Consider the following 24300-nt stretch of genomic DNA (forward strand, 5'->3'; position numbering starts at 1 on the left):
TCTCCCCCATTAAGTGGGGGGAGGGGGGGAGCGGAGGGAGGAGTTGCTGCGTGACCAATTGGAGCTGCAGGAAATGGTCTGGCTCTGTGACAGGAGCTCCGCCCCAGCCGGGCTCTGACAGCTCAGACCCAACGAGGAGCTCCGCCAGGCAGCTCACTCCGTCCTGCTGAGATGGTCCAGTGAAGACGCTCTGTGGACAGACACACTGCAGATCAACCATGGTGAGTCCTGCAGGGCTTTTTCTTTTTCCTCACCCTGAGGCGGTCTGGTGCAGCTTTAGCCGGGAGGATGTGTTTGCTGGGTCCAGAACTTGGTGTGTTGTTGCTGGGATGTTGGACTGAGCTGCTGGGACTTGGTGTGTGTTTTCTGCGTGCAAGGCTGAAACCCGACAGCGGCTGATCCCGGATCAGAACCGGCGGTCCAAACCTTCCGGTTCCTCACCGGCTGCGGGTTCTGTTCCTGTCAGCCTGTCTTCCCTCTTTTTCTTTTTAGGTTGAACTCCTAATATACGACTGAAAATCTGCAGGCAGCCCCTCTGATATCTAGTCAGCGTGTTTCTATGAACCGCTGCTTCAGCTTCCATTCGTTAGAAATTGCAGAAATGAAAACAGTTTTTAATATTTCTGAGGTCGGACGGCAGGTCCCAGGAGGAGCTGGGCAGTCGGCAACATCTGGGAGAAGAATTCAAAGTTCCCCCCCCCAGTAAGAGAAGAAGTGATCCGTGGTTCCAGAACTGAAGGATCCGTTCCTAAATATCCCAGTTAACGTGAAGCGCTGTGATCTCACTGTAGTGCGAAAAGGAAATGCATCACTCTGATAATTCCCCTTTGCCGAGCCTCTCTATTCAACCGAACTTAACATCATCATCATCATCACCCACTCTATGAAAATAGACTGCTTTGGCTGATGAGTAACTTGACTGAACTGATGGAACTTCCGTTCTGAGGGTTATTTGGAATCGGAGTCGGTCTTTTTTCAGTTTCATGAGGACTATTTCAGGAAGTCTCATGTGCTGCTGCTGCCTGAACTGTCCGGTAGCAGAAGCTGGTCATGGCAGCATCATGACGGTTTTTAACTCCATGATCTCTGCGTTAAGATAATGGTACGGAAGAGGAATAGGGCCACTGTAAAAAAATAAAAATAAAACAGTTCTGACTTTAATCTCAGAATTCTGAGATTAAAGTCAGAACTGTTTTATTTTTATCTTATTTTATTTATTTTTTTCCAGTGGCCCTAACCCTCTTCCTTATAATGGAGTCGCCTGCTGTTTTGTTGGGTTTTTTTTTTCACAACTAATGAGCAAAGTTGACTTGGCTCTAAATTCGGTTCAAGATCCAGTTCAATAACGGTCAGGCTTGATACAGACGGCAAGAAAAAAAAAAAGAAATTATTTATTGATATTTTGACAGTTTAATGGGTTTTATAATACATTCTGGCACATTAATAACATTCAGATCTTTGATTTGATCCAAAATGAAGATGAATTCAACTACCCTGCTCTATATCATCCCCGGTAATGGCGACATTTTTAAAAAAGTGATTAATTTTACAATATGAAAGTTTGACTTCCTTTAACCAATGAGGAGGAGGAGGAGGCGAGCCATCCGTCGTGAAGAGTCTCTCCCTTGTTTGGTAGATCAGTGAAGGACATAAACACTAATGTGTTCATATCTTTTCTGGAGGTGTGAACCTCTGATCCATGTATGCAGTTATTATTAATGCTGCTCATCTTCAGTTTGCCGCTGCGCTTCTTCAATTTGTTTGTCAGTTTGCTTTCGGCAAACTGAGGCACAAGTAAAGGACAGTGGGAGCAGAGATCCAGCAGCGTTCAGCCTGACGGGCACCTGGCTGTTCACTGATAAATACCAAGAACGTGGAACCGAACATCAGAACTTCTTAACTTTTGGATCTGCTGTTTTTTTTATTTTTCTCTCTTATCCATCAGATTGATCTTTATGCTCACGTCCTTTGTTTGCTACTGCTACTATTCATGATTATTCATTAGTTGGCTGACTTTATGAAGAATGATGCAAAGTGAAATATATACCTTTTCTCTCTCAAGCTTTATGCGCGCAGGGTGCTGCGATGCAGAAGCAGCAGATTTTAGTAGCTGCTGTGAAGTTTGCATCCACATATTCATCTTTTTATTTTTTTATTTTACTCATGTCTCATCAGCCCATTTATTAGTGAACTGCAGTGAAGCCACCTGTGCGTGTGTGTGTGTGTGTGTGTGTGTGTGTGTGTGTGTGTGTGTGTGTGTGTGTGTGTGTGTGTGTGTGTGTGTGTGTGTGTGTGTGTGTGTGTGTGTGTGTGTGTACTGGAAGACCAAATCACATTGCAAAAACACAAAAACAAGTATTTTTATAAGCAACTTCTCAGCAAAATATAGTAACTTGTTTTAAGTCACTAATTGATTAAATTAATATTGATTTTATAAAAATGTGCAAGTTCCATTGGCAGTTTATTTAACTTTTATCATGGGAAAAATGTCTTGTTTTAACTTGACAATCTGCCAAAGGAACTAAAACCTTTTCATCAATATTAAGGCATTATTTACTTAAAACAAGCTCCTACAGTATATCTTCTTGAAAAGTTACATTTGCAAGTTATTTTTGTTTTATTGCAAGTGTACTAAGATATTTGCACTAGAAACTAGAGCAAAAATACTTGGAGAAATGTTGTGCTTTTACAGTGCATGAAAAAGAGCGAAGCGGCTTGAACTCATCCCCCCCCCCCAAAATGATCCGAAGGAGGAATGACGAGTGTTGTGTGAACGACGCACGTGAAATGACAACATAGCAGCAGCTGCGTCTTCTGCTGTGTTCTCCATGACAACTCAAGCGCGCAGGACGAGTGTGAGGAAATGACGGGTGAAAAGAAGCCGGAGTGTGAGCAGTGAGATAAGCAGCAGCCGCGCCGCTGTTTGGAAGAGCTCAGGCGGTCCAACACCTCAGGCGTCCCGCAGAGTGTCCTGAGTGTCCCCCCCTAGGGTGTCCCCAGCTTGTCCCACTTGTTGCGTCGCGTACTGCGTTATTTCTGCTCACTCTGACCGCTGCTGCTGCTGCTGGACGTACGCTTCTAACATCATGCGTGGTGATTTAAGTGTCAGCTTTATCTGGTTTCCTGTCAAGCTGCTTGTTCTAGAAACCTTTTTTTATTCACTCTGTGGAGAATTATCTGTTCTCCATGCTGAGTTGTTGATGTATGAGGTTGAAATTCATGAATTCCATTTATTAATACCAAAATACAGCTGGTCCATTTCTCGTGCTTCCTTTTGGAGTTAGCAGGACAAAATGGCAACCAAGAACAGTTTGTGACCTGCTTCGTTCGCCTCTATCTAAGCTAAGCCTAAAGAGAGCGTTTAGTGTGTCATCCTTTACCCTTAGCTCTCATTTGCATTTCCTAACATGTCATATCCTTTAGGTTTAGCTTAGCAACTAGCTGAAAGAGGTAGACGGAAAACACAAAATTATTTATTCTCAACAACTCCAAAACCAATTTTGAGTGTTTTTTTGATGCATCCAGCTGTACCCAAGACTCAGCCACTTAGCCGCTGGTTTGAGGTGAAGTCTCCTCCAGTGATTGTAGCCAATACCTTTGTTCTTAAAACTCCTGCAAAGATGTATGTTGCTTAATCATCGGAACGGTGTACAGATTCTCATTGCTGCCACTGTTAGCTTTGGATATTTATGTACGAATACATTCCAAACATCCTGAACTGGTTAAAGGATGTTTTAGCTGCGTGTCTCAAATGGTTTCACTCCGTTTCAGTCTTAAGCTAAACTACACCAAAGGATTGAAGCTCAACCGGGTTTAGGTTGAAGTCGTCCATCTCAAAGACGCAAAACTGCGTCTCCCTGAATTGGACACGAGCCAGTCGGCCTACGGTAAACGTTGCCGTACGTTTTCCAAGACGAACCAATCTTGACGTGAGCTACTGGAGGCACAGAGGAAACAGTCAGGATGTTCTGTCTGCGGGATGATGGCTCTCACTGTGGAATGTCGACAGTCCATCGAAAGCTTCCAGGAGGATTTTCCAAGCAGAGATGGTCCCGGGTTTATGTCTTTCACTTTGTTCCCACGAACTCCAACACACAGGAAATGCCGGAGCAACACGAGTGAGTCGCTCGTCCACCGTTTGAGTTCGGGGGGTCAGGGGAGAACGTTGACAAACATCGTTCCCGTGAAAGCTGGGGTGATGTCTGTTGTGAAATGTGGAGGAGAAACGGATTCCCTGCGCTTCAAACAAAACCGTTTCTGTGTTTTTGACCAGAGCTTTGTCCCCCATAGAATTATGGGAAATCTAATGTTTCACCTTTGGCCGGGAGGATCGCTGAATCCCTATGTTCCAGTCATCGTTCACTCAGACAGGAAGTGGTCTCCATTGTTCAGCCTCTGTTGAACGTCTGGAGGGATGATGGATGAGGTGCTGACCCGACGCCGGGGTCGCGACTTGTCTGTCAAAGGACCAAAGGTCAGAGAGAAGAAGGTGTTGTTCCCACACCGTGGCCTGGTCTGACGTTAGCGCCTCTGTTTAAATAGAAGGCTGACCCTGAGGGTTCAGGTATTTTGGTTCATTTGTCATGGCAACCGGGAATGCCATCATATAATTTAAAGGGACGGTTCAGAATTCCTCAAGTGAGACTTTTAAGAACCGTAAAAAGCAGCAACAAACAACGCAGCTGCAGTTTGGGCCAACGCTGTTTTCAGAACCTGTAAGCTGCTCTCATGTTTGCATTAACTTACACAGAACGCTGATGACTTCCTGATCACACAGGAAGTGGAGGTTGGAGGGGCTGCGCCACCAGTGATCGTCCTGCTCCCTAGGAATGGAAACATTTGAAATGTTTCCTGAGATAGAGCCTAATATAAAAATAGGGCCGACGTGCGTAAAATAGAAAACGCTAAAATAGCGCTTTCTTTTTTTAATTTTTTTATGAAAAAAAATTTCTTCAATATTCTCAGATGGATCCTCTCGACATGGTTCCTTCATAATTCCCAGAAATCAGACAGGAAACCGGTAGAGATGGAGGACACATGACAACAGAACCCCTCGACAGCAGCATCCATATTGTTGTTGAGCTGGTACTACTCAACAACGCCGCATCACATCACATAATGCAACATTTTTAAGCAGCGCTAATCATAACCATAAATCAACCTGCAACTTAAGAACACAAGAAACTTGACAAATCGTTTCCCTTTGGCTTTACGCATCTTCTCTCACGTTCAGAAACAATGACTGCTCCGTTCCTCACTTCTGTCAGAGTTCTACAACCGTGTTTGTGCAGTGCTACGTGACTCAAAGGCGGCGTTGCCAAACTCATGGGTGACGTGTGTTAACTTTGGGTCAGTATTAAGTCATAGATGAATTGGTCCCGGCGGCTTGTGAGCAGTTGAGCAGCCGGTCCGCCGCGGCGGACATTTGTCTTCGCTCAGCTCTGCTGGAGCCGCAGCTGAAACAGAAAAGATCAAAGACACTGATTCATTGTCGAGTTTGTTACTCTCTAATTTACAGAGAGGGAAAACTTGAATTTCATGCTACAGAAAAGTTTGGAGACTGGTTGCTCTCAACATTTCTTGTGGTATTTTCTAATCCAGGAACCAGGTCATATTTCTAATGATGACGATGCAAGGTATCACACTGCAAAAACACAAAATATTGCCAGGGATTTTTCTCTTGATTTTAGTGCTTGTTTTAATTTAAGAAGTCTTTTATATTTATGAGAAAGTACTAGTTCCTTTGGCAGATTATTTCACTTAAAACAAGACATTTTTCCCCGTGATATAAGTGAAATAATCAGCCAATGGAACTAGAACTTTCTCATCAATATAAAAGACTTACTAAATTAAAACAAGCTCCTATATCTTGCTGAGAAGCTACTTGTAAGTGGTTTTATCTTATTCCAAGTGTATTAAGACGTTTGCACTAGAAACTAGACCAAAAATACTTGGTAAGATTTTGTGTTTTTGCAGTGTATAGCCCTGCTGCAGTCTCTTTTTTTCTGAATATATTGCTAAAAGATCCTTTCCTCTCGTCCAATCAATTCCTTGCTCTACTCAAATGTTGCTAAATTTGGCTAATAAATTTAGCAACATTTGGAGCAAAACTTGTTCACTTAACCTGTCGTGTCAGACTACTCGAAAGTCACAGCAGATAAGTTGTAGACGGGGGAAATCTTTCATGTTGAAGCCTCTGTCAGTCGGTGTTTAAGGCCTGTTAGTTGTGCTGCTGATTTCTGTGAGCTTTCAACAGGTTGAATGGACAAACGGAACGAACTCCACCTTCGAACACTGTCTTAGGTCCGGCAGGGGGACGGGCAGAGGCAGCTGGGCCTGTGAGGGGCTCTGGGCCCAGCTGTCTGTGCGGCTGATCCGAACAGGCAGGCGCGTGCAGGAATCCCAGAGTCACAGCTGAAGCTGACATTGTTACTGAAAAGCAGTGGTCAGCGCACAGACACACGGCCAACACAAGGCCGTGTGGGGGGAGGGAGGAGTGTCCTCAGGACAATCCAGCTGAACTCCGAGCATTTCAAAGGTCAGCATGTGGTTTGAACGATTTTGAAATGAGGAATTCAATTGGCAAACAGAAGACCAGGCAATGGTGGAAGTGCTATGAATGAAACTACCTATTTTATTGTTTTCTATACACACATGTACCATGACAGAACGGGTCGCAAATAGCATAACCATCAGACAATGAGGATGTAGCGAAAGCACGTAACGGTCACGGAACGACCAACAATCTGTTTTCCAGAGTGAAGGTAGAAGGGAAGCCTTAAAGGGCCGGTCATCTCTGCATGTCTGTAGCATAACCCAAAGGATTAGAAAGCCAGTGTGGGTGTGTGTGTGCGTGTGTGTGTTTTGCATCGAGGTCTGATGTGGTGAGCGCGCTGCGCAGGCTGGCATCGCAACAGGTGCCGAGTGTGTCGATGTCTGATGGTGAAAGGCCTCTTTGTTGCAGGAAGGGCCGGGTGAGGCCTGCTGCCTTTATTTATCCCTGGCTCCGTGTCACACTTCTTCACATGTGTGAGGCTGACCACTCAATAACAGACAGATAGAGCGAGGTGGGTTGAAAAGGTGTGGGAGTGTCAGATCCAGCTGATAAACTGTGACATTTAAGCCCTACTGATGCCGCCCACTGGTGGCATTTCTAGTTGGCCACCAGTGGGCAATATAGAAATGCCCGTACCACTGCATGGTTCAAGTCATAAATTTGAAGTGAGTTATTAATCAGTTTAACATCAATTTTTCTACAGATGGGTTTGGTTGGCTGTAATAAAGGCCTTTCTGGTAAACCAATCTGTTTGTAGTTGATTCCAGGATTATCCACGCACTGCAAAGACACAAAAATCTTACCTAATAATTTTGGTCTAGTTTCTAGCGCAAATATCTTGGTAAACTTTAAATAAGACAAAACAAATAATTTCTCAGAGCTTGTTGTAAGTCAACACTTCCTCAACATTGATGGAAAATTTCTAGTTCCACTGGCAGATTATTTGACTTCATAGCAAGATATTTTCCATGTTGTAAGTGAAATAATCTGCCAATGAAACTGGAACGTTTCCATCAATACTAAACAATTATTTACAGAAAACAAGCTCCTATATCTTCCCGAAAAGTTACTCATAAGTTATTTTGTCTTATTTCAAGTTTACCAAGATGTTTGCACTGGAAAGTGGACCAAAGATACTCGATGAGATTTTGTGACTGCTGCGTCTGGAAGCGTGTGGATTTCTTAGATGTGTGTTTCGCTGTCTTTGTGCGTCAAACTAACCAACAACAGATTGTTACGGTTTTAAACATTGTATGTCTCAAATACTTCCCTGCAACATGTGAAAACGTCCCTTTGTAGACTCTACACCTTCTCGATTTGTCGAGTATTTAGAATTTATCCCTCCATTTTCTCAACGTCCACACAGGAAGACGGCCTGCACCCATTGTCTTATCGTCGGAGTCAAACTCTGCTGCGGGCAAGACCTTGCTCAAAGGTAGTTGCCACCGCATGCTTGCAGGGTACTTTCATTAACCACCTACACTCAATGGAACCAGCCACCGTGCAGGATGACATTTTGATTGCGAAAAACTAAAATGTTTTATCGCACACATCTTCACAGAAATGCTCGCTAAGATTCGACTACGCTGATACGTCGGTGTGAATCAGTAAGGCTAGCAGCGCATACACCCATGCAACACATCTGACCGCCGAGTGTTGGCTTGTGAACTCATCAGGCTTTGTGGTTTTAGTTTAGAAATATGTTATCTTCCCCCCACAAAAGCTTTGTCTCCCTCACAGCTTTCTCACCACAAGAGCCATCACAGCAAAAGAGGATGTCACCGTTGCTACACTTCCTGTTGCCTGGTCAGGGTTCAATTTCCTATGCGCAGGATGTGGCATGGGCGCGTAGCATGACGGGGGAGCGCAGTGGGCGAGGAAGGGATGCATTCTGACAAAGCAGCGGCGGTTCGCCTTGGGCTTGGGACACGATGAGCAAAACGGGCTCCCGCTTTGCACAGCTTGCCAGAGGAACTGTACAGAAACGTGGTTTTCATTTATCTTTCTGTAGAAAGCACAAACAGGAAGTGAAAATACAGAGAACGTTGGGTCATTTAAAACCAAAAGTATTTCATTTACAACAACATCTGGTATATGGTCTCAACAGGGTCCCGATATGGGGTCTCTTGTGGTGTTTACTGTTGTAGATGATGGAAAGACCCCTGAGGGTTAAAAAAGGTACAAATCCTCTGTTGTGAGTGGTGCCGTCTTCAGATTCAGGGCGAAGTGTTGGTAGCAGTGAAAAGGTGTAGATGACGTGAGGTGCTGCACTTTTTGGTCATGAAAGCTGTGAAGTGGGACTTGTCATGCCAGGAAGCACATTGGGGTGCAGCAGACCACATGAGACATGTGGGCAGAGGACCCAAAAAGTTGTACTTAAGTTAGAGAAGCACTACGCCTACGTCATTTTTACTCAAGTAAAAGTAAAAAAAATTAGCTGTCCAATAAATTACTGAAGGAAGAGTAAAAAAGTATTTGGTAACAAGTACTGAGTAACTGGCCAAATTATAAATCATTTAATATTAAGGAATTACATCATCAGACAGACCAAAATATAAACTTAAGTGAAAATTTTGGTATTTGAAGGACCAAAATGACAATAATTCAAATAAGTAACAAATAACAAAATTAGGCAAAAGACATTTTTTCCAAATCAGTTTCATTCAATAAAAAACTTTAAAAAGCATAATAAAAATACTCCTGAAAGTTATTATTTTTTATTTATTTATTTTCAAAAACGTTACTCGAGTAAATGTAATTGAGTAAATATAACTAATTACTACCCATCTCTGGTAATTCCCATAATCCTGTGGCTAACCTGCAATTTTAGTCTACCATTATTCACAAAGTATTGACGCTTCATATTTTAGGTGCAATACATTCAAACTCTGCTAACCTGTATTTGTCCAGTCGGAGAGACTTTCACTGTCTTTTACCCACGTGAATAATTATTTTTATAATTTATAATTATTTATAATTATAATATATATAATATATTATAATATATTATAATTATAATTATTATAATTATTTATAATTTATAATTATTTATAATTATTTTTATAATTAATAATTATTTTATTATTTTTATCACGGTAACAATACCACCATGTTGAGCTTTGGCATCTATTGGTGACCATAGATGCCAAAGCTCAACATGGTGGTATTGTTACCGTGATTAAAAAATAATAATAAAAAAAGGATTAAATGTAGTCTATATTTGCATTGCAATATTTAACAATTATATCCCAATTTAATATTTACTAAATATCCAGCACTCCGGCAGAGTAAAAACATTCCAGTCCTCCTGCATAGTGGAAGCTACTTTGTCTTTTAGCCTCAACAGACTTTCAGTTGACTATTTTTCCGTATTTTATAGAAGAATCTTCTGAAGAATGTAGATACAGACTGGAGCATATATCAGTATGATTTATCATACTGACAAATCCCTTCCTAAAGATCTATCTCCATAGTGACAAGAAACACCTTTCATTATCCTGTGATGACTAACACAAGTGAAATCTTACGTTTTGCAAGAGAGAGAACCATTTTGCTTTTGACAGTGGGTTGTATATTTTTAACATACTGTCTGATTTATCGTCCTCATCTCCAAACTCTCTGTTCTGCGTTCCAGAGTAAATTTGCCAAGGCTCTGTACGACAACGTCGCGGAGTGTGCGGACGAACTTGCCTTCAGAAAGGGCGACATCGTCATGGTGATGGAGCAAAATGTGTCAGACACCAGCGGATGGTGGAAGTGTTCCCTGTCTGGCCGATGTGGGCTGGCCCCCGCAAACCGACTGGAGCTCCTGCCACAGACCGCGACTGCGGCAGGGCCCCTAAGGCACGACGTGGAAAACCTTGCTATGAATAAAGCTAAAAGTCACGTCAACGTCCAAAACATCTACCAGATCCCGAGCCCACCCCGACCCATAAGCACCATCACCTACGAACGTATGGACATGATCGGCAAAGTCCCGTCTTCGCCTTCAGTAGCTTCACGCGGCCAAATCCCGTCAGCATCGAGGCAGGAGACAAACGGACCGGGCCTGAAGAAGGTACAGACTTTTCATTTTTGTGCAGTTTAAATAAGGAGTCAACCGTTGTACGAGGTATTTTGGTGTAAAATCAAACCTTGTCCTCCTCTGGGAGAGTAAAACCTGCATAATTGGAAATGTACACTGTTGGGGAGAAATGCAAAGCTGTGAAAACTCCTGCTGTCAAAAGAGCTTACATATGGGGGACCAAGGGGCACGCTGTCAGGACAGGCATGCAGCAACATGGTCTTTATGGGCCTATAAAAGACAAACAGACATGAACTTCAGACACTTTTAACTGCAAACAGCAATCCCTACTGCCTGGGACCTCAGAAACACACACAAATTTGTACGGGTGCAGGTTATTGGGAAGAAATACACCCATGTGTTCATGATTTCCTCTTCTGCTTCAGGGTAGTGGTGTTCCCCTCGACAGTAGCCACCTAATATCCACTGAGCAGCATGGTTTCTATTACAAAGCTGCGTTAATTGGCCAAGTGTATGCATAATGGGCTTCTCAACAGGCTTCAGAGAAAAACACTGTCCCCATAAATGTGTTTAATGCAGAGGTCAGTGAGGTAGCTGCAGCTTTGATCAAGGCACTCTTGCTCTGCACTAAAGACATGCCATTATGTCTGCAGCCTCCATTCTCCAGCCTCGCTTCCAGCCCAAAAAGGGAACTCTACGATGTGCCGTCCCAAGCAAGACAAACTTCTCTTTTAGTTGTAAGCACACTCATTGATCAAAATTGGTCTTTTTTTTCCTCTCTCTCTCTTTTTTTAAAATATTGTCATCTGGGTGAGGTTCAGTCAGATAACATAATGGGCTTATGATCTTTCCTTTTCAGAAATCATCACCTCCAAGCCAAATCCCAAAGACAAACTTTCTTGCTTCAGTTTCAGAGCCGGAGAACATTTCCGACACCCCAGAGAGTTTAAGGAGCAACAGTCAAACAGACTCTTATGTAAGTTTCAAATGTCTTCAGAAATGATTAAAACAAGATTCTTTTTTAGCAGTGTTCCGTCGTTGAAATGCTATCTCACCATCAGTCACGTTCAAGAAGTTTCACTTATGAGTTCATCTCTTGTAGGTTCACAATTTCAAATTGTATGAGATAGTTGTTCTTAATTCTGACCAATTGATGGGAGTGCCTTTGGTAATCAGATCAACATGCAACTTTTCCGTTCTCATATGCCTGCATGTAAATAGACTATAGTTTGGACAATGTGTTCTGATTGGCAAAGAAATGCTCTGAATGGTAAATGGACTGAACTTGTATAGCACTTTTCCAATCATTTTGACCACTAGTCACATTCACTCACGTTTATACACAGATACGTAGATCGGTAGGCAATGCCAGGGGCACATCGACATGGCAGGAGGAAGCTAGAATCAAACCTACAACCTTCCAATCACAAGACGATTACTCTACCCACAAAGCTACAGTCACCACTTAAATTGTTGTTGTTGTTTTTATTAAAGGTGTATGCAGTTCCACCACCTCTGGCTCAGGACCCAAACTATGACTTCCCTATTCCCTCAGGCACAGAATACCAACATAAAATTCCCAGTGGATTCAGCACTCTTCCTCATCCCCCCAAACATGAGTGGATCTATGACGTACCGGCAGGTTCTGAGAAGCAAAGTTTTCCCCAAGGCACTTATGACACCTTGCCACCCAGAGCTACTTGCAGGCAGCTCTATGACACTATACCTGCTCCAAAAACAAATCCAAACTCCTCAATTTATGATACGCCAAAACCCAGCATTGCTGACAAGCCATGTCCCCCTAAAACATTCCGCCGTACCCCACTCTCAAACAAACCTCCAACTCAGCAGCCAACAGAGGAGTCATTATATGATGTTCCACCCAAAGAAGACCCTCTCCCTCAAGTGGTGTGTGATCCTCTAGGAGATCATAAATCCCTTGAGAGAAGGGGTGACCCAAACAATATTCTGGAACTGAAAAGGGTGCGTCTACAGCGGATGAGGAACTTTTTGGCTTGTACGACTTTTCATGACCTCCCGGGAAGCAGGAAGGCAATGGTACCAGAAAACGAGCAATTCAGATCAAGTCTCTCTGCAGTACTTAATCAAAGAATCAGCACGGCCTCCAGCTCTTCCAACAGCTCTTGTGACTCTCTAGCCTTAAGCTCATCGTCCCCTGAGCCTCTTCGAGAAGTGACACTCAGCCAGGAAGAAGCTTGCCGAAAACTCCTTGAGCTTCAAGATTCTGTTTGCGGGGCTATGCCCCAGCTCATGGACTTCGTAAGCAGCAACTGGAGGTGTAAAAACCATTTGGAGAAACACCTGAAAGAAATCAAGGAAGCAACAGAGACAATCGTATCAACTGTGACATGCTTTCTCAACTTTGCCCTTGATATTAAGGGCAATGCTTATCGTTTAACTGATATTAACCTGCAAACCAGGCTCTACAAACAGCTGTCCATTGTAGAAGATTCTGGTGTGATCCTACAACAAACGGCGAGCTCTCTGAACACAGCTGGCTGGCCCCTCGATACACTCTGTCAGGACGCAGGCCAGACTCAGAACCCTGACCAGCTTGATCGTTTCGTGATGGTGGCACGCACTGTACCTGACGACGTCAAGCGCCTAGTGTCCATCATCTATGCGAACAGTAAGCTTCTTTTTAAAACTCCTCAAAAAGACCAAGAACCTGTGAGTAACAGAAGTCCACCACAGACCAAGAAAAGTCCTGACAAAACAGAAGAAAGACAAGAATCGCAAGAAGAGGACAATGACTACGTAGAGCTACAGGTGAAAAATTCTAAGTTTTTTCTTTTTGTCAATGCACATAATACAAAGCTGGTTATGGCTGTTCAACGTCATAAATTTTCAAGGAAAACTCAAAGTACAATTGCTCGAGTAAATACTTTTTCCATTTTTCTTAGAGAAAAATTGAAGAAAGGAAGCCAGAAGAAATACTTCAAGATCCAAAAGAAAACATCTCACCAGCCTCTAAACAGGTATGTGACGAAGCAACTCTTTTTGTTTTATGCATTTCATCTTTTATCAGATGCCTGCCTACAACTTGTGTACAAGATAAGTTTAATGAATAGCACTATGCCTTAGAAAAGTTTATATCTCACTTTTTTTCCCCATATTTTCTAAAATCACAAACACAAACTCCAATGCATTTTTTTGATAATTTATGTGATCAACCAAATTGATCTTTGACATTCATTATACTTTTGAACACCGTTTGTGCTTGAAAATGGTATTTCTCAGGTACATCCTATGCCAAGCACAGAGGTTTGAATAAAAATGCTTTGCACATGGAGCATCACATGGCTCAGTGGCAGAGCAGGCACATTGTACACAGATGTCCTCCTCAACACAGTTGTTCCCAGTTTGATTCCCAGGTGTTGATTCCAGCTCCGCTCACAGCTCCTTAACTTGCCAGTGACGGCTCTAGAGGCAGATTTTCATTTGGGGAAATGGCGAGCCCAGGCCCGCACCCTCGCCTGCCACCTCACTCACATATCACCTATGTGAGAAGGGTAAAGTAGGAAGGGCTTCCTATTGCTTTTCAGACCTGAAACCTTCTCATCCTAAGAGCCAACTAAACCTCCTGTCATTACTCTATGAGCTCCACTCAGACCTGGCTCCTGGTCTCACAAAGTTAGCTATTTCATGTGGTCCGCCATTCATTAAAGTGTTTGACTCGCTCTTTGTTCTTCCCCTCTTCCAAGACGAATTGGCTGGAGGCAGATGCCCCAACAACATAGGTTCCCAAACCTTACTCAAACTTTAACACTAAGCTTTCAATTGTTCTTAAAACTGCCCACCCATCATCTTTTCTTTGACTGCAGATGTTACTTATTATTGTGTTTCAGTGATTCTTGAGAATAGGGACAAAATGGGTTTTAATTTTCCCATAATTTATTTTTTTTGTTATTTCTCAACCTTATGTATGCAAATATGACAAATAATATTTTGGAAATGTAAAGATGGTAAGGTACAGGCTCCCAATTGCAACATTTAAATAAAAAAAGCAAAAACATTTTTAATCGACCTGACCTAGAACTTTGTCATCACCATCTGACAAAAATAAATAAAAACAAATTTTTAATGACCCTAATAGTGATATTTTTACTCATTTTGCAGACAAATGCTTCTCAAGAAACAAAATAAGTATTATTTAAAACAAAAAACAACAAAAGTCCATCTGACGGAGTTGACACCGCATGACGGAATTGACACAGAACTGAAGGTGGTGACAAACTAGTGAGTAAAATGAAAAACTTGGTACATGTGAAGTAATGCAATGTATGTAGAATACATTAAAATGAATTAATTGCACATTTAAGTGAGATTTGTCAACAATTTCACTGAAAGAGTCACAAAAACTCTGGAGTTGACATCTGACGGAGTTGACAAAAAGCCAAACTACCTCAATTTATATGATTTTATTCTGAAGGAGGCCATGTTGTAGCTCATCAGGTCCATGAAATCTTTACAGTATACCAAAATTAAGCCTTTATTTCACAAAATGTCATAGGTTTTGTAAATTGTCAGTTATGGTGTTGACACATCATGGTTGTGACAAGCAACTTAGGAATAAAAAGAAGAAAAAATTAAAGAATAACTTAAGCTAACCAGAGCTAAGTAGCCCTCTTAGCAAAGGAAGAGAAAGGAAGTGGTCATGGGGTCGTCAGAAGTTCTGGTGCCCCCCAATAATGCTTGATTTTTTTTTTTACATTCTTTTAATTTGTCCCTAGTTTGACAAAAACTAGGGACAAATTTCAATGGAGTTGGAAAATATATAAAAAAGATTTTTAATCCAATTTATTGATACCTTTATAATTATTTATGTGACTACTTATACTTAATTGTCATAATATATAATTTTAGTATTTCTTTGTTTTAAACTATTATAATGAGTTCTACTCCTGGACAAGGGCTTTTACAGGCATCATCCACTGACTACAATGTTTAAAATAAAAAAATATTCAGCAAATACCTGGAAAATATACATTGTTGTGCTCACACGACCCAGGTTAGTTTAGTCAGATATTTGAAAAAATTATATTTTGTGTATATTTTATTCAAATGTTGTGCTTTATCCATAGGACCTGTTTTGTCCTTATTCTCAAGAATCACTGGTTTATATAGCTTTTTTCCGGGCTGTGCAGTTGGTAGCACTGGTGCCGTGCTAGCCCGGGGTCTTAGTGCATGGAGTTTGCATGTTCTCCCTGTGCATGCATGGGTTTTCTGTGGGTACTCCGGTTTCTTCCCACAGTCCTAAAACATGACTGTCGGGTTGATTGGTCTCTCTAAATTCTCCTCAGGTGTGTGTGTATGATTGCTTGTTTCTCTGTAGCCCTGCGATGTCGTACCCTGCCTCTCTCCCATTGGCAATCGCCCCCCTCCTAACCCAACAAGGGAAGAGTGTTGGATAATAGATGGATGGTTTATTTCCTATTTTATAGCTGATTATTAATTTTTCAGTCAAAAGGCCATACCTTTTGCCGGACCAAAGTTGGAAATAAGAAAAAAATGCTCTTATGTGAATGTTAAAGAAATATGAGAAAAATATACGTCTTTTCTTCTCAGGTTGAGGATATGCGTAACTTGTCTGACTCCAGCAGCAGCACAGAAGAACAGCAGCCAGCCTCCTTGTCGGAGCACTGCCGGCTTTACTTTGGAGCTCTTCAAAAGGCTATTGGAGGGTTTGTGGAAAGCCTTCAAAATAACCAGCCGCCGGAGAAGTTCATCTCACAAAGTAAGCTGGTCATCATGGTGGGCCAGAGACTGTTGGACACTCTTTGCAGGGAGGCCCAACGTCGAGGGTCCTGCAAAAGCCTCCTGTGTAAGAGCAACCACCTGTGTGCTCTCCTGAAGCAGCTGGCCGTGGCCACCAAGAAGGCCGCTGTGCACTACCCAGAAAAGCAGGCCCTGCTGGAAGTCCAAGACTTTGCTAAGGAACTAGCCCAGATAGCACAGCAATATCGGATATCGCTCGACCTCTGAGCGGGGGCTCCAAACTAATTTGTTTGTAGAGCAAAGGCAAACGTATTGTCCGCCAGCCCGTGTTTGTTTCCATTTCAGTGACTGCCTAGACAGCTTTTGATAAATGTTGGGTTTAATCACAAATGCAGGCGTTTCCAATATTAAACATGGACGAGTGAAGAAGTTATCTTTGTAATGAGCACGGATAACTTTGTTGCACATTTGGCGTACTGGAATGTGATGTCTCTGATTTTCAAATGCAATTTCAGTATAGGGTTAAAATTTGGTTTTGCTATTCTAATTCATTTTTTTCTTCTGTGAATGTGCTTTGTCGGTTTTTGTGTATTCTTTTTTTATTATTTCTATTTGAAGAAAATGTCATCTCCGAGGTAAATGTTTGATACATCCTGCCTTCTGTAAATTTTCTGTGCAAAACACCTTCGACATTCATAAAGTTTAATGTCAAAAACTGAAATACGTTTAATTTTCACTGACGTTATGACTGAACACTGAAAACCTAATGTTAGTCAGCTTTAATGTTGGGGTCTTCAGGATTTTGTGAAGTCCAGAAGACCCCAAAACACTTCACACTACATTCAGCCATTCACACACACATTGTCCTGGCAGTCTGACAGAGGCCAGGCTGACATGCACCAGCCTGGCCTCTAAAAACCCTCTAAAGACCAGCAGCAGGCAAGGCGGGTGAAGTGTCTTTCCCAAAAGACACAAAGTGACATCAGTTTTCTGTGGCATTTTCATGATGTTTTGACTCGGCATCCTAACAGTCCACAAATGCTAACCTTTCCATAACAAGTCAAACTTATGAATCATTTTGTCCTTTTTAACACACCGAACCTTAGACCTAGCATGAAAACCTGCTTCTGTTGTAGCTTCAGCTCAAAAACAACAGTAAAACCATTAGAATCGATTCTATTACTTGCACAGTGCCAGTCATCAACAAAATATCACTTCAAGACAAACGGATCCAGTTTCTACATCCAGCAGCATATAGCTACTGTGTAATCACACAGGCAGATTTGTGTATCGATAAGGTTTGTGGATCTGAATTGCAGTGACAACCTGTTGGCTGCTGTCTGAAAGCGGGCGGAGAAACAAAATCCTGTGATCTGTGATGAACTGGCAGCTCTAAGAAAAGAGGAACCGTCTGGCAGAATCTGGGCTAGAAGCTGATATTCTGTCAGAGCAGAGGACAGACATTACAAAGTTTAACAGTCAGCAGTGGAAATAATAATTCTTAAGATTGTGAATTCATTTACTAACAAAACGAATTCAAAATCTACTTGGAATACAAGTAGACAAATGTTAAATAAATAAATAAATAAATACATAAATATATATAAGGTGTGCACATTACTAGGGTGCTGTGGTGGCCGAGAGGTTAAGTACATTCCGCAGAGGGAGACCTTAGTCCTTGACCTGGTCATTGCAGGTTCATTTCCCTGGTGACCTTAGTTGCACGTCTTCTCTCTCTATCTACTTTCCTGTCTTATCACTTTCAAATAAACTTAGAAAAAAAAAGGTTTTAGCATGACTGGACACAATACCGGTGAGACACCACTCCATCAACAGGTGGTCAGGTTCGCAGCATTACGCAGCCCCTCACAGCACTGCGCCTCACGTACGTCAGTTTAATGAGGAAATGCTGCCCCCTACCGTTAATGATGCACAACTTCATCATTCCACGAAAGCTGGAATTTCTAAGAGAGGATTTCTCAGTACTTTCTTTCTCTATCCGTAGATTATAGATAAGATCATTGGCAGACACCTGGTCTGGTATTTGCTCTGGATGGAGCAGCTCCTCTTTCTAAGAATCTGACTGAATTTATATAGAGAAGCACCGAAAACCCAGGAAGGAACATCTGTGCTGTTTTCCACCTGTTACCCCTTGACAAAATCAAATATCCCAAAAAAGATTTTTCTGAACAACACAATAGAGAAATTAAATAGGGTTTTCTGAAGGCCTCTCTCTTTAGAGACTTTATTTGATAATGATCTGATGGGTAATAATCGCATTGATTTGCTTTGCCTCACAGAAACCTGTATGCAGCTAGGGGATTATTATGCTTTGAATTTTTAGATTTCTCAACAAACCTGGTGAAGGGGAGGCGTGGCGACCTGATATAACAGGTGTGTCGACGTGACCAGAGTGTAAGCAGCAATGTGGAAACCACATAGAGGTTAGAGGAATTCATGGAAACTGTTTACATCTTCCTGATTGAACATTGAATTGTCAGCATATGCAGTCAAGTTCAACAACACGCTAAAAACCTGATGAAAAAAATAGTCCCATCAATAGAGGACCTACTATCCTCTATTGAGGACCTCAACGACACATGACATACCAGACATTGAACAATTGTACCTGATACCGCCAGATACATTCAAAGCAACCATTCCTGTTCAACACACTTTCAAAGTCTTCATACAATACCTCGACTACGGTTGATGGCAATAAATTCAAAGCAGAGGGATGAAGAACTCTTCCAACCAGCTAACAAGCTAGCTCAGCAGTATGGAATATGTGGAGAACACAAACAATGTGAACTTGAAGACCGCATCAGAAATCTGCAAAGAATTTCCTACGTATCCCCTTCCGACACACACACATACCTACACATACCTACACACACACACAGGAACACACACACACACACACACACTTGAAAACTGTCAGTAACTTGGGTTGTTCGTGTGTTTTGGTTTTGTTTATTAGTTCTGTCTTCCTTGGTTTATATTCTTTGAGTAGATCAGCAGTGTTTTATGTTTTCCTTTGCTTCAGTCATTTCTTATGTTATTATGTTCCTCATGTCTAGTTATTTGTGAGTGTTACGATTCCAAGTCAACCAGTGTGTGTACTCTCCCTCAACCCCTGTACCATTTCCCCTCTCTTCTGCCACCCGTTTATATATATATATATATATGTATAATATGTAATTTATATTATATGTAATATACATATTATATTACATATGTATAAATCTATCTATATATACACATAGATGTATATATACAACGTGTAATTGGATTATATAATTCAAAGACCATTTTCATTTGTTTTAGAAAATTAAGACAAATGTAATTTATTTGCCCTCAATTTTCCATATTTCATTTAATGACCAAAGATTAGCAGCTGGGCGCCGCCGCCGAGCATCAATGTCCTCTGCGCTCCTTCAGCCTTTCTGCTCCTGCTGATTGATCCTAAAACTCATTCATCAAATCCAGAACCGCTTTTCTGACGTAACTTTCCCACTTATTTATTTAACTCCGCGCAAAGACGCCGAGCCTACATTTTTTTTCTCCCCCTCCGGCTCCCGCTGCGAGCGCCTCGGTGCCGCGCAGTCAGCAGGGGGCATGCACATATAGTTATAATAATAATAAAAAGAATGCATTTCAGGAAAACCACCTAAGACGAGCCTCCGTCGCTTCGCCCGCCCGCTCCGCAAACGCAAACACGGCTGCGGCGGTGATGGAGCAGCGAGCTTAGCTTCATGTGTCCGGCGGGACTGCCCCTGGCTTTTTTTCTGGGGAAGATCATATTGGATCATATTGTTTGCAGGACGTTGTTCCTCCTGCAGCCCCCCCAGTCTATCCCGACGTAGTTGTGAATTGAACATGGCGACTGTACCAGTGTATTGCATCTGCAGATTACCTTACGACGTGACCCAGTTTATGATCGAGTGCGATGCTTGCAAGGACTGGTTTCACGGCAGGTAAGGCCAGATTGCTCGTCGAGCTGCTTTCTGTGGCGGTTTGCATTTTATGGGGGGAACAAACAAAAATGGCGAAGACTCGGCTGCGTTTTGACAGCTTTGTGGCTCTCAGTCGCCCGTCTACATCTGAAGAGAGGCCGCTTGGAGAAGAAGAAGAAGGCGGAGTTAAATATAGCCGACCGGGGTTGTGACATTTTTTCGCAAAATATAACGAAACGGATTCCCGGGAATCAAAAACATACTTCGGAAAATAATATTATGGAGTGAGGGGCTTCGTCTGCTCATGTCTCCCGTGAGCTGTTTGACATCCTCCCGTATCCCCAAACTAAACTCTGCCTTCCCCTTGTCAGGAGCGGACAGCAGCGGAGGAAGCCTCGGCGGAGTCGCCGTTCTTGTGGGTCTCGTTTTCCACTTTTCCCTCCGCCGCTACCACACTCCCTTTTTATTTATCAGCCATATTGTTGTTAAATGCTGCCACATATGGAGCGGTCTGTCGGTTTTCACTCGCTGTTCAAGCGGAGCGTGGTTTGGAAATCACGACCCGAGACCGAGCTCAGAGCCCCGCAGCAGAGTCTTCCTGCCAGGCGCCAGCCATGGCTGACAATAGCCCATGTTTATGGAATTCTGACCCGTCAGCAGGGAGAGAAAGTGCAGTTGTTGTTAACAGTAATGGAAGCGGCTGGAGCCTCCGGTACTGTGGGCTTATGGCTGGCCGCCGCGCTGCCTGACCGAGTGGAGCGCAAATCGGATCCTACGCTCATCTTCCGTTGTACCAGGAGTCGCTACGATCTCCGCAGAATCCTTGTCAACATATGGCTTTATTTGCCTCACTTCTTTTTTTATATTCACAAGCTGCCCCGTCCGAACGTCAGCGGTGGTCTGCGTGTAATTCACACCGTTCGGCTACAGTCTGGGGCGTCTTACTTTAATTAGATCATTTGTTAAAAGCGTTTGTTTGAGTGAAGAAGCCCTACGGAGCGATGGACAGTATTTACGCGCCTGAATGTTAACCCCTTAATGCTTCCCTGACTCGCTGGGCTGCCTGCATGCCTGGGGCTTCATCTGTGAGTTAAACGCAGAGGAAGAGCCATGACCTGCAGTCAGGCATCAGCAGAAACTCAACAAGTACCTGCATTCAGAGGAATCATGCTGAGATATAAATTAGATGCAGGTTATGAAAAAAACTGAATGCTCATGTTTCCAGCAAACCTGTGTTATAATGCCCATTCAAATACAGTATGTTAGAAGCTAGCATACTGTACATGAGCCCTTTAGAGATTTGTGTGTTTTTAGTCACTGTGAGTGGATCCACAGCTCCAGCAGCATAAGAACACAATCCACAGGGAACCAGTGTGTTATTCTGAAAAAGCGTAGAGTTTAAAAGGAACAAACCTCACCTTGACTGGAAACTAACACCTATCTAACACAAAATCTATGCACTCATATGGTGGTGTTATAAGCATATACTGCTTTATTATATAGCCTGTAACATCAGGTTTAGGACAGTTGGACAAAATAAACTAAATATGCAATATGACATTGTTAAACACACTCTGACAGTATTAGCCTATTGTCAGAGGGAATAAAGTCGGAGTATTTTGGGGGAAACAGGTGTTTTTTTTTTTGCTGGATTACATCTTTTCAAACAGACTGAGTATTTCTTCATAAAGCTGCTGCTTTTTAAAAAAACTTCTTTTGTTGTTTTTAATAGTTAAGAAAAAAAACAGTTTATAGACATTTTGAGTGTCAATGCTGTTGTTGATAACAGATGACGGTTCTCAATAACTATTTCTGTCATCGCAATCAATTTGAACGACATTTCAGTTTCAGTTCATCCAAAGGAAGGATACATATTTTTATTCAGTAGTCAGAATTCTGGATTTATGACTCGGTTTTAATGTAACAAAGTCTGAATTTTGGCTCAGCAAGTCAGGGATTTCCCTCCAAACCCAAACCTCAAAATTCAATATGGCTGCTGCACTGATAGGGTCACCTGTTCCTCTGATGGGCTGCGTTCTGCTCCATCCATCGTATATTTAGATCTGAGTCGCATGTTGCTACTTTCCAAACTCTGTGACTTGACAGTGATTGGCCCCCCCAAAAAAATTTCGAGAGCTCAGCCTTGGCCTTTCTCAGTCAGGGTTGTTTGAGTTGGATCTGGACAGGTAGTGAGAACTGATCATTGACCCAGCTACAAACGTGTTTCCAACAGCCAGTGAGAAACGCAGTCAAGTAGTGATAAAAAACCCCAACAGAGACACTTGAATATTTAGACTAAAATACAGTAAACAATAAAGGAGCTACTGAAGTAAACCAAGCAATTGACATATTTAACATAAAGGTAATTGGATTTAATTTAATGGGATTGTACTCGCGAGGCAGCAGCCACCCTAGTGACTCTTGTTACACGGCTAGACATTTATAATTACTACATTCTCCATTGAGAATAAATGCATCTATTGTGATTTGTAATTGAGTGTGTGACTCATCCCAATCAATAATATGCAACTCTGGAAAAAATGAAGAGCCCACCGCCCTGAACCCACTAAAAACCTCCTGGTTATTCCACCAAATCTTGATTTCTGAACTCTTCCTGAGTTAAAACATCAGTATTGTTGTTTCTAAATGAACATAAACTTGTTTTCTTTCTATTACTTGAGGTGTGAAAGACCATTTCTCGTTTTCTGCAAATAAATGCACATTTTTTTGCTTGGAATTTTGGAGACATGTTGTCAGTAATAAAAGAACAATGTTCATTTTACTCAAACAGTTACCTAAAAAAAGTAAAATCAGAGAAACTGATCATTTTAAAATGTCTCTTAATTTTTTCCAGAGCTGTATGTTGTCTATTTAGGTAAAAGTAAGAATATTTTTAGATTAAAGCCATCCGAAGTCATTCCAAAACCCACAATCTCGCATTGAAAAAAACCGCCACGCCTCCACGTTTGTTTGTTTGGGCCGGAGAAGATTGGCCTACGCAGAAAATGCGCTTGGACAGCAATGTTGATATTTCTCTTCAACTCAATTACATCCTACTAGTAATACTGGCTTTAACAGAGTAGTTTTGTCTGAACCAAGCTTGTTTGTAACATTATCCTGATGCTAAAGTCCCTTAGCATGTTGTCACGGTCAAAAGAAAGTACACCCTCTGTCAGATCTATGGGCGTTACAGCACACGTTGTCTGATTAGAGAATGTGTTTAAAGTGAACTACAAGAAAACAAAGATTCCTTCAAATATCATGTATTAAACAAAGATATACCCAAAGTGAAGTAAAAGAAAAATACAGAAAGAGTAGCTCTTTTTTGTGACCCCTCTAAACTGCAAATTACATCAATAAGTCCCTCCAGTTTTATCACAAATGTTCAAAATTCACACAAAATCAACAGATTCTCACATTTGTTTCTGATTTAGTTTTTTTTTCTCAAAACATTGGATCTAAGTGGCAGCTGCCTCAGCCTTGCTTGATGTCAATTTATAATCCGTGACCGATACGCGATGAATTAAAAGTCACATTAACGTCATACATTAGCGCAAATATGGTAAAAAAAATTCCTTACGGATATTTCAAAATTATGCGACAGACCAGGGTGACTCCGCCTCTCGCCTGGAATGTTAGCTGGAGATAGGCACCAGCACCTCCAGACCCCACTAAGAAGGAAGGAAGGAAGGAAGGAAGGAAGGAAGGAAGGAAGGAAGGAAGGAAGGAAGGAAGGAAGGAAGGAAGGAAGGAAGGAAGGAAGGAAGGAAGGAAGGAAGGAAGGAAGGAAGGAAGGAAGGAAGGAAGGAAGGAAGGAAGGAAGGAAGGAAGGAAGGAAGGAAGGAAGGAAGGAAGGAAGGAAGGAAGGATGGATGGATGGATGGATGGATGGATGGATGGATGTTTCTAAATTAGCGCCACAAAATCAGTAATTTTGATTGCAAAAAACAACAACACAAAAACAATCACAAAATCCTGGATGGACTGATCAGTGTGAAAAGATGTCCAATAATATTTCATTTTAA

The 24300-nt window shown here is 42.0% G+C and overlaps 2 protein-coding genes across 3 annotated transcripts in view; both read left to right on the plus strand.

Annotated features, from left to right (window-relative positions):
* Positions 1 to 73: 73 nt before the first annotated feature.
* On the plus strand, positions 74 to 17040 carry cass4 (Cas scaffold protein family member 4). The gene is given in 10 exon segments (XM_008410379.3): positions 74 to 110; positions 113 to 152; positions 154 to 196; positions 198 to 221; positions 10191 to 10613; positions 11234 to 11317; positions 11440 to 11556; positions 12075 to 13370; positions 13505 to 13579; positions 16170 to 17040. Coding segments are annotated over 10 exon segments (2556 nt in total). The 3' UTR covers positions 16587 to 17040.
* A 2833-nt stretch (positions 17041 to 19873) lies between these two features.
* The window catches only part of phf2 (PHD finger protein 2), a 33295-nt gene continuing 28868 nt past the window's right edge, over positions 19874 to 24300 (plus strand). For both annotated transcript variants that reach the window (XM_008410375.3, XM_008410376.3), the window contains exon 1: positions 19874 to 20296. In XM_008410375.3, coding sequence (XP_008408597.1) covers positions 20199 to 20296 — 98 coding nt within the window. In that variant the 5' untranslated portion in view covers positions 19874 to 20198. The remainder of the gene's footprint in view (positions 20297 to 24300) is intronic.

This window comes from Poecilia reticulata, chromosome 5 (genome assembly GCF_904066995.2).
Source record: "Poecilia reticulata chromosome 5, P_reticulata-male-v2, whole genome shotgun sequence".
Classification (NCBI taxonomy): Eukaryota; Metazoa; Chordata; class Actinopteri; order Cyprinodontiformes; family Poeciliidae; genus Poecilia; species Poecilia reticulata.